Source organism: Sinohyriopsis cumingii, chromosome 19 (genome assembly GCF_028554795.1).
Source record: "Sinohyriopsis cumingii isolate HCF-2022 chromosome 19, ASM2855479v2, whole genome shotgun sequence".
Lineage (NCBI taxonomy): Eukaryota > Metazoa > Mollusca > Bivalvia > Unionida > Unionidae > Sinohyriopsis > Sinohyriopsis cumingii.
The window spans coordinates 7,199,034-7,219,004 of NC_142979.1; the positions used below are offsets into that span (position 1 = coordinate 7,199,034).

Below are 19,971 nucleotides of genomic sequence, written 5' to 3' on the forward strand. Positions count from 1 at the left end.
CGACATCATCGATGCAAGCGTCATTAATAGAAAACTCTCGGGTTACCGCCAACAGGATAAAAACAAACAGCGGCGTTTTGATATTGATGCCGAATTAATAATCTCGCTACGACAACAACAGAATAATCACTGTGCGAGTTGCAATTGTATAATGAGTTGGCGCTATTCGGATAAAGACGCTCGCCAATTTACCGTGGACAGAATCGATAACAGTCTCGGTCATGTTAAAAACAATGTAAGGTTGACCTGTCTTGAGTGCAATAGACGCAACGGCGCTAGTTAAGACCACGCGGGGGTAATTGAGTATCGTCAGGTATCACTTGTAGTTGCTCGCGTGTAAACCCGCGCTGAGGAGCAGTTGAATCCAGTCTATAGATCGGTGGTCTACCAGTTGATCGTGTTATCGTTGATATGTTATGTGTGGTAACACTCCAAATAGGATCAGTAGCCCTTTTTTTACCGCCTTCAAGCTCTCCTGGTTCATATAGATATCTAACAGTGACATCGCCGAGAATCGGCTTGGAAACGCTATCTATTTTTGATCTTTTGGGTATATACTCGTATTTAATCGCGTCGCTGGGCTTCATGTTGATTGCTCGGGTAATCTCGTTATTTAACGCGACAATTACGCCTGGCAACCTTTTGACCCATTCACGAGATCGTTTTTCTTGGATGAATTCCTTCGCGTATTGATATCCAAATAACCGTTCAGCAAGAGTCCGATTGAATCGTTCAACAATTGCCTGATCACGATGTAGCGCAGTATGACCTCGTCGTACCGCGACCCTATGATGTTTCAGCGTTGATAAAACAGCGCCGCGAAATTCACTACCAGGATCAACTTGTAATAGATTTGGCCAGCGCAGAGGACCTCTTTGATAAATTCTTTCAAACGCAGCGGCTACTTCAGTTGCTGACTTTGTTTTTAACGGCTCCGCTTGTTTGTATCGACTCGCAACATCAACTACGGTTAGCGCGTATTTGTAACCGTTGTCATGCGGCAGAAATAGTATATCAGCCTGATGAACTTCATTAGGTACGCTGACATCAAAGCGCGAGAAGTTGATTTGTTTAGGCGGTGGTAGATAAATTTGCCATATAGCCTATTTGGATAACCAATTAGCCGCAGTGGCCTTTGTTACCTTTGCAGCGCTTGCAAGCTTACCAATTGCGGCCTTCCCCTTCCAGTATCCTCTCGGAGAATAATAGATGGATTCCATATTGTTATTAATTACCAGCGCCCATCATTAATTTACCTTTCATAGCCGATTTTACCAACCATGAGGCCAATTTTTCTTTGAAGGATTTATCAGGAATAGCATTTAACGCGTGAATTAATTTTACGTCCGCGATATGACGCTGTTGCAGATCGCTACTTTTGTAAGCAACATCATGAGCATGACACGCCTTATCGATAGCATTTATTGGGTACTCACAGGGTTTGGGTTGATTTTGATCATCGAGTCTGATATCTAATCGTGTTCCGGGGCCACAGTAGCTATATCCTGGGAGGTGCTTTTCTCCTGGATACTTTGCCCACGGGGTTCCGGGGAGTTTTGATAACCTGGCTGCAATATCACCTCCTCGCTTTTTTTTAAAACATCCCCGGGTTTAATAGAAATAAATCTAAATTTCTTTGTACCGCATTGTACACACTTACCAGTAAGGGCCGATCTGTTATTTCTTGTTGTGGCGGTTGTCATATCATTTGTGCCAGTACGTACTCTACACTTCACACAATATAGATCCATAATTTATGTATAGAGATATGAATATAATTGATTTTTCGGCGACTAAAACAAGAGAACCAGTTAAGCATGTTGCAGCGTTACCAAACTCGATCCGGATGATTATCATCGGACCATCTGGATCGGGCAAGACGCAATTGTTACTCAATTTAATAATGAGACGGATGAAGTGGGACAAGTTGTATTTGGTTGCTCCTAGCGTAGATGATCAACGATGCTACGAGGTGTTGAAAGATTTCAACGAGAATGCATCAGCGATCGCTAAAAAAAAAATGTTATTGAGTTTATTACAGATATCAATGATGCACCAGGTATTGATGATATTGATGGCGACGTTAACAATCTAGTCGTGTACGATGATGTTATGTTAGACAATCAAAAAAACCCAGCTAGGATATTTTCCAGAGGCAGGCATAAAAACACTGACGTGATATATGTCACTCAACGATACACTCAGATTCCAAAAGTAATCAGAGACAACTGCAATATTCTTGCTGTATTCAACGGCGTTGATACACACACGCTACGAAATATTTGGCAGACATGGTGCGGCGGTGACATGGACTTCAATGTTTTTCGAAACTTTTTTAGTCATGCTCAGTCGACCCCACACGGATTTGTAACGATAAATTTACATGACCCTCGGACACGATATCGTATCGGACTTGACCAAATATTCGGTTAGTTGTAAATAATTTTCATTGTAAATAACCACTTAGCAGCAGAGGGGGGCGATGACATCGACGCGGTCGTCGATGTGCTTACCGGACGCTGACGACGCTGGGGATCGGCGCGCAGAAGGTGTTAATTAAACCAAATGACGATTGGACGATCCCCCAACGACGACGTCGTTTTTTTTTTACCAGGCGCTGACGACACTAGATCGTTGAGTTGCAGAAAGTATTAATTAAGCCAAATAACGATTGGACAAAATGTCGGATTCGCCCCCTCTGCTGCTCAGTGAGTGATAAGGTCTTGGTGATAATCCGGAAGTGAACTCTGTTCCATTGCACATTGTTTTGTTTACAGTCCAGCCTCTCAAAGAAATGCCGGTGAACGTATGACAAGAACTTCACCGTTAAGTCATCTTTGAAGGTATTTCAGATTAACATATGTTGCCGTATTGATCTGGACACAGTGGAGAGTTCAGTACTGATAAAGAAATGTAGAGACTATATCGGAAGATTAATTTTGATCCGAGTTCAATCGGCGCATTTTCGCCCTTTGCTGTTGTAACATCTTTTGCACTCCACCAGACACGAATCACATTAAACTGATGTGTATTCCTACAACTACATGCTATGTTATTTCACGATCTGATGGAAATGACCTAGCGATGTTCCATCGATACACACTTTAACCATGTAAATCAGCTATAAGGTACTTGATAGTTTCATTAACCCAAAACTTTGACATAAAACCAGTTTACCGTATTCGGCTCTTGTCGCTCTTGTGTTATTTGTTCCGTTTTGTACTTCCATTTGTCTTGCCACCGATGCACAGATACACGGAACAGGTCGGAGGAATCCGCATAAAGATAAACTACAAACCATCCCTGCTAGGCTGAAGTTAGCGTGCTCTTTTCATTTGCAAGAAAGCGAGATAAATATTAGAAAATCTGTATGTACAGAGCGCATGCTTGGCAGGTAATTAACGACTATTGGTAATGCACAATCAGTACAGGTGGATGGGTTATTATGGTACTCTGTGAAGAAATGGCTTCAAATTATGGTAATGGAAATGTCCCATTTCTTTCCGTTAAATTTAAGTAACATTTAGAGCACAGGAGTCCGACGTTTTATCAATAAAGTATTATTAATTTATATTACCGATACGGCGATTTCATGTTGTCAGAGATTTCGCCGTACTTAAATTAATAAAACGTTAGACTTCTGTGTTTAGAGCAGGGAACTCAAACGCGCGGACCGCATGCGGCCCTCCAAGCCTTTTCCTGAAGCCCGCAAAATGATTGGCGTCACAATTTTCATGAGAGATAACAAAGGTGGTGTGGTCATTCGTCCGTCAGAGTAGTTTGAGTATGAGACTCCTGATCTAGAGAGTGTGAGAGAATAACTAACAATAAAATAATTTCACATCTTTTTCTCAACAGACTGATGCAGTGTACAGGAAAATGGAGTATGTATGAAGCAAAAATGAAATGCCACTGACATTTATGAATTTAGTGGCAAAAAGAAGTCGATTTTGTGCAAAACTTGTAGAAATATAACATCTGTTTCTCTGCACACAATGTTTGCAAATAAAATGGTTTCTATTCGATCCTGAACAAACTTGAAAGTTGTGCCAGAAACAAGGTATGAAGGCCTGTATTGTACAAGGATAAAAACAAATTTTTCCGTGTTCAGATTCATACACAATGCAACGTAAATAACTAGTTATCACAAATACAGGAAACTGTGACTATTTGTACGAATAAGTATCAGCTCTTAATATGTGGCCTGTTCAACACCGCATACAATCCAATGTGAAAAACCACATGGATACATGAATATGTATCATATTGACCATTTTTAAGCATGTTGTATGGAGGTGGGTTGCTGCCATTATTCTATACATGTATTTTCTATTAGTATATGCTGTACCTGTATATTTCTTTTCTGCATTATTCTAATTTTCCATTTTGAACGCGTGTAACATGTAATAATGTAAGTTCAAGACTGCATCTTTACATCTGATAATAGTTCTTTCTAAGTTTGATCTGCATGATACTGCCATATATTAACTTTAATGTGCTTATTTTCAGTATTACACATGTCAGTGCTCTACATTACATTATTCCATTTCTAATTCTGCTAATTCTGCTAGTTGCATTCTAACAGTTTATTTAATTCCATATTATATACCATGATGGTAATAATACATGTAGAAGTTACAATATGTTAGCATAATGCAGGTTACAATATTGTAGTAAATTTCATAGGTTGTCATAATGGTGCATTACTCTCATGACCCAGTTTGACAACAGATGCAGCTGTTAGATTAATCCCCAAGGAGATAGATTCTTAGCAGGGAGGAATTAGCCATGGAGCATCTATTCCACCAACAAATATTGGTAGTATATGGTATATTTGTTTATACAGTTGCATGATATCTGTGCTTATGTACCCAGTTTTGTTTTGAATTAGACCAGATTATTATGGATAAGATGGTTTGTTCCAGATTGGACTAGTTTATTCTAAATCAAACTGGTTTATATGGAATCAAATCACTTTATTCTGGATCAAGCCAGTTTATTTTAGTTAGGACTGGTTTACCATTTACTCCTTAAGAGACTGGTTGATTCAGGATCAAATCAGTTTATTCTGGTTAGGCCTTGTTCATTCCATATCAAACCAGTTTATTCTGGTTAAGACATCTATTCAAGAACAGACTTTTATTCTGGATTAAACTGATTTATTCAGGCCAGGACAGGTTTCTTCCATGTAAAACCAGGTTATTCCAGAACAAAGTGGTTTATTCTGGGTTAAACAAGTTTATTCTGGTTTAGACTGGTATATTCCACATAAAACCAGTTTATTCTAGATTAGACTGGTTTATTCTGGTTCAGTCTGGTTTAAACCCATTTATTCCAGATCAAACTTATTTTCCAGATCTAACCAGTTAATTCTGGACCAGACTGGTTTATTTTGGTTTGGACTACTATATTCTAGTTTTTTCCAGATCAGACTGGTTTGTTCTGCATTGTTTTTTATGCTGTGCATTGTGAATGATATCGATATTGTATGGCAGATCTGTATAGTTTCACCCCTAGTGATTGATCACTCTCATAAGGGTTCCATTTTTAAGTATTTACTTCTGTATTGCACATAGCCAGCACCATGAGAGAAATTAAGCTGAGTGGAAGTGCATCACACCAATTTAAGATGAAGTCAACATTAACTTTTGCACTAAAATATATCTTAATATTAGATTGGTGCACATGCATATAACAAGAAATTCAACTTAAGTTTTCACAGTGATTGTTTACCTCCTTTCCACAAAGTATTTGGAAATATATGTATTGTAACTGCTGTATGAGTTTAATGCATCAAGAATTGCTATAGTCTGTTAATGAAAAACAAGAAGTGGCATAATTTTACACTCTAGATCAGGCCACCCCAGTTTCAAAACTTATCTATATTTTTTGTTATAGTCTTAGTTTATACCATTATGGTTCATGTTATCATTAATCCAGTGTGTAAACTGTTGTTGTGAAACTTTCTAATTTAGATTTTAGTTAATACAGTAGCAATTATTACCCTACAAACCAATTTAGTATGCAAGAATTATTACCTTACAAACAAATATAGTATGCAAGAATTATTACACTACAAAACAATATATTATACAAAAAAAATTACCTTACAAACCAATATATTATGCAACAATTGTGATTGGTTTAATAACATGCCAATTTCATTTAGCTAAAGTTGGCATAGATAAATAACTGTCATGTATTTTACAATGAAATACACATTTTTTCAATGGACCTTCATGGAAATGTAACATTATAGGAATTAATTGTATCGGGGAAAGATGAAAGAAATCATTAGATGGTTTACACCAGTTCCCACTAGACAGAACTGTCCTATTTCAGATTTTGTTAGTTGCCAGGATAAACATTACAATGTGTGTTGTTTTTTCTGCTAATTCAGAAAAGTACTGCAGATGGTCAAGAGTTCAATCATGTGGTTGTTGTTGTGGGGTTTGACACCATTTTTCAGCACAAGATAGGCTATACATGGCGGCCAGTATTAATGGTGGAGGAAGAACCAGGGAAATCCCCAGAAAGAACCACCGACCCTCGAGAAGCTACTGGCAAGCTTTCTCACATACCCACATTGGCCGAATCCGAGACTCGAACCTACGCAGACAGAGGTGAAATGGCAGTGATCTGTAACGGAAAGCGCGTTAGACTACTCAGCCACTCGGGGCCCCCAATCATGTGGTAATTGGTTCCATGTGGTAACTGGTGCAGATCTTTTACCATATGTTTGTGTGTTGATAAAAGACCAATATTCCTGAGTTGGTCTAGTTGTGTGATTCTCGCTTGGGGTGCAAGAGGTCCTGGGTTCTTGGACGAGCCCCCAATTTCGTATGTTACATGTTTAGGCTTGAATAAACAGTAACATAAGAAAGAGTGAAAACACAAGCTCTAAACAATTTAACAAATAATTTATTTCCCTGGAAAAACTCGTTAAAAATGAAAAAAAAAATAAGAACTTACGGTTTTAAGGATAAAAAATAATCCAAGAATAATCCACAAATAAAATTTTAGAAGTCCTAATAATGAAATGTTCTAAAGAATTCAAGTTTGAGTCCAGACAAAGAATCCAAGATGGAAAGCGATGATGTATGCTGTATCCTGTACTGTGCTGTTGTCTACAGTTCCTTGTAGAAACACAAGAAATAACACTCCGGTGTTGGAAATTTGAATACAATTTTAAAGAAATTTCTTTGTTCAGGAATTCTGTATGAGCACACAAATATTTCCAAAGAAAAAAGAATTGAACCTTTGAATCCAGATAATTTGAATAAACATTAAAATAACTCCAGACTGACACAACAAAAGAACACATTGATGTCAGGTGTTTAAAGCCCAAACTGAAAAATCTCTCTTTAAGCATCACTATTAAAACTAACAAATGCATGACTCAGAAATGCCGGAACTGCAAAATAGAGGGTTACATGATCATGTTTACATCTTAAAGTCACGCATTCCCAATATGACCCTGATAAAAACCAATCATTTTACTCCAAGAATAAAATGAAAAAGTTGTATACTTCAATAAAAGGGGCCCCGAGTGGCCGAGTGGTCTAAAGTGCTCTTCGTTACGGATCACTGCCATCTCACCTCTGCCTGTGTCGGTTCGAGTCTAAGATTCAGCCAATATGGGTATGTGAGAAAGCTTGCCAGTAGCTTCTCGTGGGTTGGTGGTTCTTTCCGGGGTTTTTCCCGGGTTCTTCCTCCACCATTAATACTGGCCGCCATATATAGCCTATCGTGTGCTGAAAAATGGTGTTAAACCCCACAACAACAACAACAACAACTTCAATAAAAACTATTTACAAGCCTATGGTCACGTATCCAATACAGCCTCAATCTGACACTTATCATTTCCACAATAAAAATAAATGGGTGTTACTAATCTTGAATTAAGATCAGGAACTATGTCAGCTTTAAGTGTTTACAAATGAAGAGCAGTGTCAAACTATTTTCTGGAAAAAATTTCCAAATCACGTAAACAAGATTATATTATAATAGCATGCAGTAGAGAAAAAATTTTTAAAGCTGACAGAGAAACAAAAAATTAAAATAAATATAAATTAAATCACATTTATGTAACACTTGTTCCTTTAAGGTATCATCTCTAGTGGCAGAGCTTGCAGTGAGTGGTATCCCACATGCTTGAGCATGGTTTCGTTGGAGTCTGATGGTCAGAATGATTATCGCTGGAAGGTTGTTTCAGAGACCGAAACAGAAAAGAAAATATTCTTCTTTGAGCTATTTCGATTTAACAGTTCACAAAGACATAAAATAAAATTATTCCATCTCATTATTCAATCTCAGTAATTCCAAGAAATAAAACACTGAGCATAATGTCAGTAAATTCTTTTTGAATGATACAATAATTAAAACACCCCAATTTTTAAATATTTACCCAACTATAGCAAAATAATCGCCAATGAAAACACGATTGAAGTTTGTCCACTTTGATTGTTGGCTTTGTGAGCCATCATATTTTGCAGAATTCTAATTGATTATAAATTGTTGGGCTTTCAAATAAACACCATTATTTGATCAAATTTTAATCCAGTCAAGTCATACTTGATTCTGAATTCCTGCACGTTTCACTGATTGAATCAAATTAATCACCAAAAAATAAAACAAAGTTTGTCCAGTTGCCTTTGAAGTCAGATATTTGACTTGTGAGATCATATATTATTTAACTAGGAATCTGAGTATACTTATATTGGCTTAAATCGGTTCATTTAAGCATTCGTTATACTTACATTGTGCTGCCTAGCTCAGTGTGGTTAATTATGCATCTCAGTGTGAAGCTATGCTCTTAAAGTGAATGCCCAGTATTAAAAAGAAAAAATGTGTGTAAAATCTTGAGAATTAAATTAAAAACACTGCTGCTGGTCAGATTTTCAGTCTAGGAGAGATCAAATTACAGTATTTAAATCTCCATGTGAGTGTTGATGTGGGACATTTTTTCCTCAGAATGGCAACAGGGCAGAAATACAGAATTTGGGCGATTTATCAGGGATAGTTGCCAGTTCACCAGCTTGGATTTACCATTTGCAGAACAAGTCTGACAGAAAAATGTAATAAAATCACCAGCTACATTGATAGAGAACAAGGCTGACAGAAAAATATAATAAAATCACCAGCTACATTGATAGCGAACAAGTTTGACAGAAAAATATAATAAAATCACCAGCTACATTGATAGAGAACAAGTCTATTTTGTTGTCAGTTCTGAATGTAAAGATTTAACCTCAAGCAGATGAGACATCTCTATTTGTTTATTTAAGGCAAGTCGAACTGCAAACAACATAGACCCAGATCTGCCAACACATTATATGCTGGCAGATCAGGGTCTGTGTTGTTAGTTCTACTCATTATTCTTAATCAGCTACACAGACCTAGATCGGCCGGCACATTATGCATTATGTGATGGTAGCTGAGCTCAACTTAGCAAGTATAGATGGTACTTACCCAAAAGTAGAAGTATTTAAAAACTGTGTTTTGTGAGCATATACGAGATTGATGATGAAGCAGATGTGACTGATATGTCTAAGATTGATGATGTCTGATATGTCTAAGATTGATGATGACTGATATGCCCAAGATTGATGATGACTGATATGTCTAAGATTGACGATGACTGATATGTCTAAGATTGATGATGACTGATATGTCTAAGATTGATGATGACTGATATGTCTAAGATTGATGATGAATAATATGTCTAAGATTGGTGATGACTGATATGACTAAGATTGATGATGACTGATATGTCTAAGATTAATGATGACTGATATGTCTAAAATTGATGATGACTGATATGTCTAAGATTGATGATGACTGATATGTCTAAGATTGGTGATGACTGATATGTCTAAGATTGGTGATGACTGATATGTCTAAGATTGACGATGACTGATGCATAGCTGCCAACCCTCACGAATTTGGTGTGAATTTCACGACTTTTTCAGCGATTCACGGATTCACGCCGTAAGACAAAAATTCACGAATTTTCCGATCCTCAATTATTTTAAATCTTTAATAAAATAACTGATTTCCTGTTAAGCGCTAGTCGTGATATTTGCAGTTGCCGAAACGGTCCGGTACCGCTGGTCACGATATTAGTAGATCTACAGCCGATTAGTACAGTTGGCCCGGTCACAGGCATTTTAGCCTATTTTAATCTATATGTATAAGAGTAGTTTTACAAATGCTTTTGAGAGAAACTGGGGCCTAACCGGAAATTTGCTCCGCGCATGCGTCAAAACACTGATTTGCTTTACCGTTCAGCATCGCATGTAAGATTTTGAAAATGTCTTCACCACCAAGGAAAAAGAAATGTATTATTCAAAAAGTGAAGTTTAATTTGGAATATATCAAAAATTGGCCATGCATTCTGCCATTAAACATTGATATTCATTCATGCTTTTTGCACTCAAGTGTGCCATCGCAGAGACGATGTGAGGAAGAATGTCGGTTGCAAAAAACACATAGAAGTTGGGAAAATTAAGAATTCGCAGATTTCAGCTCTGGAATATTTTAAACCATTGGCGGAAGACCCGCAGGCTTCCAACGCTTAAGCATTATTTGTGAGTTTTCTTGTGTCAAACACAATCGACTTTTATCAGCTGTAGACCATGCCATGCTAAACATTTGTTCTGACATATGTTCCCGGACTCGAAAACCGCTTCCAAATTTTCCTGTGGAAGAACCAAAAATGCTGCAGCTCCTGTGCATTTCTCACAGCAACAGTGACAGCGAAAGAGTATTTTCTTTAGTGAGGAAAAATAAGACAGACTTTAGGGCCTCCTTAGCTGCAGAAAATTTGTCAGCAAGTTTAGTCCACAAGATCAACCAGCAGGCAAGAAGTATTGACGGTCGGAGTAGTCAGAGTGGATGGAGTTATTGTCATGGTATTTTTCACGAATTCGTGTCCAAATTCACGACTTTTTTTTCCCTATTTTCACTAATTTTGAGCCTGGAAGGTTGGCAGCTATGCTGATGTCTAAGATTGACAATGACTGCTATGTCTAATATTGATGATGACTGATATGTCTAAGATTGATGATGACTGATGTCTAAGATTGATGATGACTGATGTCTAAAATTGATGATGACAGATGTCTAAGATTGATGATGACTGATGTCTAAGATTGACAATGACTGATATGCCTAAGATTGACAATGACTGACATGTCTAAGAACTACGGTCATAATTGGAATATGCATCCCAATGACTTGTCATTTACTTCTTTTTTAAATTTAAATTTATCGAATTTACAGTGATAATCATCTTAATAAGTGATCAAATGATTTTGATAATGTTTAGTTTTTGATTATATTTTACAGAGTTGTAGCCCTTGGATGACAGCATTGGCATCCAAAACACAGGTTCAGTGATGAGCAAATTCTGCACGTTTCTTTGAATTATGACTCATGATCAGATTAAAAACTGGCATTGATATGGCAACTCCTATCTCATACATGGGGAACTCAAGATTCAAACCTAGAAACAGAAATTGTGAGTTTCGTTTTCTAACTACTCAGCTTGATATGAAAATACTGTCTCAACATGGAAGGAAAGATTGTTTGTGCACAGACGCTAATGATAATAATATATAAATCATCCAGAGTCTTTTAATGTGAAATTGAATATATTCATATTTTTCAGTTTGAAATATTGACACCCACAACATGGCAGCATGTGATTTAACCCCAGGTTTTGACCAGACAAACTTGACAATGCTAGAGGAGCAGCTTCTGTGTGATGTCATATTTGAGGCTGGAGGAGAAAGGATTGGAGCTCACAAATTCATCCTTGCTAGCCGCAATTCAACTTTCCGTTACAGTTTTCTTGAGGCACCAAATGAGATCTACTTCAACCTTGTAGATAAGGATCCAAAAATTGTATGGACATTTTTTAGGTTAGCTTGGTTTACATGAGGAATTTTTGTAATGTTAGTCATTCTCAAAGAGAATAAGAGCACCCACTGACACAAAAATATCTCAAAGATAATTATAATATTAATAATAAATAATAATAAGAATAATAATAAATTCTTTACTTAGAGAAGGTTACTCATTACTACAATACCATTCTCCATAAAGGCATTTTCTACAGAGTTCAATATTTAAAAAAAAACACACAAATTAATTTTAAATTTGACAATTGTAGCCTGTGTATTGTGGGTAAAGTTCACTTGAGAAATGTCAATGATGCATGTAAAATAATATAAAATTTGCAAATTTAAAAACAACAGAGGTAATTTGTAATAATAACATGTAATTTGTAATAACAACAGAGGTAATTTGTAATAATAACAGACGTAATTTGTAATAACAACAGAGGTAATTTGTAAAAGCAATAGAAATAATCTTAAGCTGGGTAAACAACAACAAAATTATAATGATGAAAGAACTAGGTCTTTAGGGCATACATCTTTCCCTCATTATAATGCGGTCATCAGGGTCCGTAGATGACCATGTTACAGTGAGAAAAGTAGATGACCATGTTACAGTGAGAAAAGTAGATGACCATGTTACAGTGAGAAAAGTAGTATGTACATAATTGCAGAACAAAGTTACATGCCCAGCTTGTGGTATAGCGGAAATTAACAAAATTTGTTTTATAAATACAGAGTTTGTTTTCTTGCAGATATCTCTACACTGGTGTGGTAGAAGTTACTGCAACCAATGCAGATACACTTTTTTGCATAGCTGAAGAATACCAAGCTGAAGATCTCATTGGAAAGTGTGTATCTGTCCTTGCTTCTTCTTTCTCTCCAGAGTCAGCATGCATGTTCATGAAGAGGTACCACAATTATGCTCCTTGTGATGTTGTCGAAAACTGCATTAAATTCATAGTGGCCAACTCACAGGTTCTCTACACTGATCAGCTGGCAGCACTGCCACAACCATGTTTGCAGGCAGTACTTGCATCTGAGGGTTTGGCCTTACCTGAGGAAGAAGTCTATAAAATTGCCATGAAGTGGGCTGAAGCTCAGTGTGGGCTCCAAAACCTGATGGTTACAGGAGGGAACCAAAGAAAGGTTCTTGGAGATGCCTTCTCTGAAATCCGATTTCCCATTATGAATAAAGATTATTATATGGACCATGTGAGTAACAAGGGAATTCTAACGGCTGAAGAAGAGAAAGGGATTTTATTGTACTTTCTGCAAAAGAAGACAGGGACTCTAAACTTACCCTTCAAAGCATACCAGAGAGGCAATAAGCCAAAGCATGAGTTGATGAGGTTCCAAAAGGAGAAAATGGGATGGGAATGTAGAGGCCGAAAAAAGGATGCAATTTGTTTCTTACCCTCTGCAGCCATCACTTTACATGGCATAAAGATATATGGCAAATGTGACCAAGCGGGGCAACTAAATGTGTCAGTCATACTCCAAGATAATAGTAGTAATGTACTGACCAGTGTAACTGCCCAGTTGCAAACCAATACCACTGATTCTTTGTATGATGTACTTTTTAATCAGCCTGTGGTATTGAATCATGGTGTTGAGTACCACATTATTTGTAACTTGGAAGGTGGGAAGACTTATTTTGGAAATGATGGACGGGAAACTGTCAGTGAAAATGGTGTCGAGTTCACATTTAAACGCATTCGATTCAGCACAAATAACACTGATGTGAAACAGGGACAGATTCCTGGACTAATTTACTCTCTTTAATCCATCAAGTGCATCAGAGTTGACATTTATAACAATCTGTTACAAATAAAATGATTTGTTAATATTTCTTCAAACCAACAAAGAACATTCTAGCATGTTAGTAAATGTATTGTACTATCTGACTTGAGTTTAAAGCACTGAAATCCATGATAAACTTTATGAATTTATTCTGTTGAGACATTATTATGCACCTTGTGAAAAGACTGTAGAAAGCACCCCCCCCCCCAATAAAATAATTTGATTCGGTTCAGGTATATACGGATTTGTTTGTGCTTATGGTGGTTTTACAACTAAACATTAAGTGTAAAACTACCATTTTTGTTTTCTAATGCTCAAATACAAAATCATTATTTTGTAATGACGTGTCATTTCTTCTTAAATGAACAGCTCAAACTGTAGTACTATCCTTTTGGTGCGGCCCCGAGTGGTCTAAAGCGCTCTCCGTTACGGATCACTGCCATCTCACCTCTGTCTGCATGGGTTCGAGTCTCGGATTCGGCTAATGTGGGTATGTGAGAAAGCTTGCCAGTGGCTTCTCGTGGGTCGGTGGTTCTTTCCGGGGTTTTTCCGGGTTCTTCCTCCACCATTAATACTGGCCGCCATGTATAGCCTATCGTGTGCTGCAAAATGGCGTTAAACCCTACAACAACAACAACAATCCTTTGGGAAATATGAGCTATACTTGGATTTCTTAACAATTTGCATCTAAACTAGATGTCAGCATTTATTATTACTATCCCCCACCCCCGAATGAAAAGCAGTGGATTAATAGGATTTTGTGGTGTCTGCCCATCCATCCTTCCTATCAGAGCCTTAAAGGAACTCTGATATATTATGCTAAATTTAACACCAAATTGTTTTAGATTTGCAGTGTTTTCAGGTTATGTAAACATACCCTGTGTATAGATTGAGTAACATTACAAAAGCAGTCATTGTTTGAGTTTTATTTGAGGTAATATATGGACATTGGTCACTATTTTTATTAGCTCATTGACTTGAGGTGGGTTTATGGCATGGCTCTTCATTCATAGTGAATTGTCCATCCATCAACAATCAGCTAATTGCTGATACTGGTCATCAGAAGACTTTTTATAATGTTGATCCTAAATGAAAACGGTGTTGCTCGTACATCTGATATGGCCATCACAGCAGACATCTCGAAAATCTTGTTACACTAAATTACACTCGATTCCCAAAATTTAACATCAAGTTGGTTTAGAATGTTGTTTTGGCTGGCTTACTGATTTTATGTAAACATACCCCATGTATAGATTGAACCATAATTGGACAACAGTCACTGTTTGAGTTTTAGGCCCCACTAAAATATATGTTTCTGGTCAGCCGATTGTCCCTGTTTTTCTTTGATGACCCTAGAACATTTTACCTCCAAGGTGAAAAAATATGAATTGAAACAATAAATTGATTTGTGCATCTAATTTAGCTGGTTTTGTCCAGGACTTGAAGTGATTAGTACATTATATATACTAATCATTATAATATATATAATATTTACATATCCTCATTTTAAAACTAGTGCAGTAGGAACCCAACACATTTTTTTGCTTTATTTGATGCAATATTGGGACATGTTTTTATCACCTCATTTGACAGTAATTGGGTTCATGGAGTGCTTCTTAATCATTATGAATAGTCTGTCTGTCCATCATTCATCAAGAATTGCTTGCAGTTTTCACCAGAAAACTTCTTATAATGTCTTGTTGATCCTAAATGAAAATGGTGTTGCCCATACATTTGATATGGCCATGACAGCAGACATTTAAAAAATCTTCTTACTGCTACTCCTACAGAAAATGGTGGTCATAGACTAGAAGAGCTTTTGGGATGATCTGTTGTGCACTGTCTGTCATCTGTTGGCACATATTTGTTACACAGATATACATCCCATGATATGCTTGGTCCAAATTGAAATGATGTTGCTCAAACAGTCATTATGGTCACCACAATGGCCATCATAAAAGTCTTGTTACATCACTATTTCTCCAGGATGGATGATCATATCAACATGGGGTTTTCACTGAAAGACTTCATATGATATTAAGCTGGTCCTTTATGAAAGTTATGCCAATCTGATGTCCAGTTTGGTTGTCAAAGTGGCCATTTTGAACATCTTGTTATTACTACTTCTCCTGAACAGAAAGTTGTAATGTCATGGGGTTTTCATCAGAAGACTTCTTAATATGGTGCAGATCTGATTTTTTTCTTCTCATATGGCTGCCACAATAAACATCTTTATAATCTAGTTATCACTACTTTCCTAGATGGCTCATCATATCAACATTGTGTTTTTCACCAAAGCATTTTATTATGTCTAGTTGGTATTAAATGGAATTTGTGCCAGTCTGACATTTGTTATGGCTGCCCTGGCACATATCTGGGTCATTCCATGCCAGGTCACCCAGAGCTTCCTGGGTGACCATCTCAAATTTGCATGAAGTATTTTCTGTACATCTAAGTAAATGATAGCAAAATTTCAGTAAAATTTCTAATTATGTTATGGCTGATTAACATGTGTAGGGGTAATAGTTTTTTCACTTGCAAAATTTGTTGGTTTACAACAGAGGGTTTTCAGATGCTAGTAACATTTTTTTATCATACAGCTATCAAGCTGAAATTTACAGTACTATCTATAACATGGGGAATCTGAATCTTGCTCAGATTTTCAATAGCTCAGATATTTATAAAGATATACAGCTCTTAGGTTTTTGTCATTACAGATTATTTCCAGATTTTACGGTAGCACTACGACGTGGTCATCCATCACAAACACCAAGTGTGAAAGTGTGATTTTATTTGAAAACTATACCCATAGGGGATTTTACCATATTAATGTCATCTGAATAAGTCCATTATTAAGTGTTCCCCAAGGTTCAAACTCACAAAATGCAAAAATTGTGCCTCATTAAAGAGGTTGTTTGACCTTTGGCACAAATACAGCTAAAATATGTATCTTGGTTATATATTTTTTCTTCAGTTGTTATGCTAAGTAATTTTTCCACATGGTCAAACCACCTCTGTCATGAGAGCACAATTTTTTGCATTTTGTTATTTGTCTTGAGTTTGAGCCTTAATTTTGCACCCGGCCATCATTTACATAGAGGTACACATGGAAAAATTTAATGAAGATCAGAAATGGTCACCTGGGAAGACTTTTGGATCTAGTTATCATTACTCCTCCAAAATAGAAAGTCATTTCAACATGGGGGTTTCCACTCTCCAAAATAGAAAGTCCTTTCAACATGGGGGTTTCCACTCCTCCAAAATAGAAAGTCATTTCAACATGGGGTTTCCACTCCTCCAAAATAGAAAGTCATTTCAACATGGGATTTCCACTCCTCCAAAATAGAAAGTCATTTCAACATGGGGTTTCCACTAATCCAAAATAGAAAGTCATTTCACTTGGGGTTTCCACTCCTCCAAAATAGAAAGTCATTTCAACATGGGGTTCCCACTCCTCCAAAATAGAAAGTCATTTCAACATGGGATTTCCACTCCTCCAAAATAGAAAGTCATTTCAACATGGGGTTTCCACTAATCCAAAATAGAAAGTCATTTCACATGGGGTTTCCACTCCTCCAAAATAGAAAGTCATTTCAACATGGGTTTCCACTCCTCCAAAATAGAAAGTCATTTCAACATGGGGTTTCCACTCCTCCAAAATAGAAAGTCATTTCTACATGGGGTTTCCACTAATCCAAAATAGAAAGTCATTTCTACATGGGGTTTCCACTAATCCAAAATAGAAAGTCATTTCAACATGGAGTTTCCACTCCTCCAAAATAGAAAGTCATTTCAACATGGGGTTTCCACTCCTCCAAAATAGAAAGTCATTTCACATGGGGTTTCCACTCCTCCAAAATAGAAAGTCATTTCTACATGGGATTTCCACTCCTCCAAAATAGAAAGTCATTTCAACATGGGGTTTCCACCAGATGTCCTGTTTGGTCCTAAGCAATAATGGTGCAAATCTGGTATGTTAACCACAGCAGCTAATTTTAAAATCTTGTTATTGCTGAAGACTAATAAAGATGGTTTCATCACTCTGCAGTTAAAATGAATAAATGGGCTTCTCTTGAGTTCCAGGAAATTCACTAGAGCATCATTCCCTTCAAGGGATTCTTGTTTAGGATATTATGTTGGTCTTAAATGAAAATGGTGCCTTGCACACATCCAGTGTGGTTGCCACAATGAAAATATTGAAAAAGTTGTCACTTATTCTAAGAATGAATGGTCATATTGCCATAGGAATTTTACTAAGAGTCTTCTAATGGTGTCTCATTGGGCCCAATGGAAAATGGTACAGATCTTATGTGGCCGCCACAGTGGTTAATCTGAAAATGCTATTGCTCAAGATGGTTTGAACACTCAGCAATTAAATAGTCCTATCAGCATGGGGTTTTCAATTGAAGACTCCTTATGCTGTGTTTTTGGTCTAAATCTGACAGTCAATAAGGCCACGACAACAGCCATCTTTATGCTATTCCCCCTGAACAGGATGCCATATCAGCATTGAGTTTTCACCAAAAGACAACAGCCATCTTTTTGCTATAACCCCTTGAACTGGATGCCATATCAGCATTGAACTTTCACCAGAAGACTCTTTATGGTGTCTAATAAGTGACAATCTGATATCCAATATGGCTGCCGCCATCTTAAAAATCTTCTACGCTTTCTAGATGGAATGTCAAATCAACAATGGGTTTTCACCAGCAGACGTCTTGTGATGTCTAGTTGGTACTAAATGAAAAGGGTGTCAGTTGTATATCCTGCATGGCCAATGTGGCAGCCGTCTTGATATTGCTACTGCTAAGAGAAAAATCATATCTACATGGTGTTTCCACCTGATGTTTAATTATGATATCAAGTCGGTTCTGAATGAATACAGTGCCAATCTGACCTCACTGCCAAAGTGAACATATTGAAAATCTTGTCACTAATTCTCCTGAAATGGATGGTCATATCAACATAATTGTCGCAGAATTGCAACTGAGTGGGTTTTTGGACTAAATGAACAAGACAAACACAAAGTGAGAAAGATGGAAATTTATGAATTAATTAATAATGATAAATATATGATGTAAAAATACAATGATTCTCTCACGCATTCAACATACGATTTATTCAAATCACTCTACACAACATTCACACATCGAAAATAAACAAAACAAATATTAAATCAAAATGAAATACAGATCCAAGAACCCTCATGGACTGCACATACACCTCAAACAGTATTTTACACAATAAGAGATTCACATAATCTCGAACACAAATTATATTAAGATTCAAAATAATCTTAACACAACTAAGATTCAAAATAATCTTGACACAACTAAGATTCACGATAATCTTATGAATATAAACAACAACAAAAATGCAATGGAACAACAATTGATCCAATCGTATGCTGCTAGACCCCTTGTATAGTCGCAAGATTCCTTGGGTTGGTCCACACTCTTATTGACCGCTCGCACCCGTTATGAATCCACTATGAGTACAGTCATACGTTACACGTACAGACAGCATACAGGACTTTTTCAATTTTGCTACATCTACGTCCGTGGCACAGACATACGTACATATGTATCGACAGCACGTAGCATTAATTGTTCTGAAAACTCCAGATAGCTTTAAGCAACTTTAGATGGCTTCGGACAGCTTCAGACCACTCTAGTCATATTCACAATCACATTTCATAGACAATCACAGCTACAAACACGGTCAGCTACCATAACAGTCCGCTACAAACACAGTCAGCTACGAACACGTCAGAATCAGCTACAATAAAACCAAATTGAACATAATAGTTTCTGCATAATCTCTAGATATATGATAATACTTTAAATCTGCGTTGTAATAAACACATTATTACGCGATAAGACATTACAAACCGAATAAGCTTCGCATATCAAATAAAAATGTAAATTTAACACTTACCCCTATGGCTGGAGAACAATGGAGAGTGTATACTCCTTGACGTGATCCAAAAACGACCAGTGTGGTTTATAGAAATTGGTCTTACTTAAATCCATAGGAGAGTGAGTACAAGTCAGGGTAGAATACCCGTGCATATCATGTTAGTCATGATACCTGTCACAAGTAATCTGTGGCTAGGTACATGTTAATACAGTCACTTACCTGGAAAAACACATTCACCCTAGATAACGTTGTACATATGTACAACGAGAAATAGTCGAATTGTTTTAAGACAAAACCAAGTTATTTCTTTGCCTAATTCTTTGACAATAATGGTGTCCAGTTTGTCTTG

The 19,971-nt window shown here is 36.9% G+C and overlaps 1 protein-coding gene across 4 annotated transcripts; it reads left to right on the plus strand.

Moving 5' to 3' along the window:
• The first annotated feature begins 3,245 nt into the window (after positions 1 to 3,245).
• Positions 3,246 to 14,043, plus strand: LOC149775102 (BTB/POZ domain-containing protein 6-like). 4 transcript variants are annotated; one of them, XM_089944440.1, is made up of 4 exons: positions 3,246 to 3,394; positions 11,350 to 11,521; positions 11,672 to 11,924; positions 12,656 to 14,043. In XM_089944440.1, the coding sequence occupies exons 3-4, from the start codon at positions 11,695 to 11,697 to the stop codon at positions 13,683 to 13,685; spliced, it is 1,260 nt and encodes a 419-aa protein (XP_089800566.1). In that variant the 5' UTR covers positions 3,246 to 3,394; positions 11,350 to 11,521; positions 11,672 to 11,694; the 3' UTR covers positions 13,686 to 14,043. The 4 variants fall into 4 exon arrangements, with proteins under 4 accessions (XP_089800566.1, XP_089800568.1, XP_089800565.1 ...); XM_089944442.1 differs by lacking the exon at positions 11,350 to 11,521 and having other exon boundaries at positions 3,246 to 3,479; XM_089944439.1 differs by lacking the exon at positions 11,350 to 11,521.
• Positions 14,044 to 19,971: the final 5,928 nt, after the last annotated feature.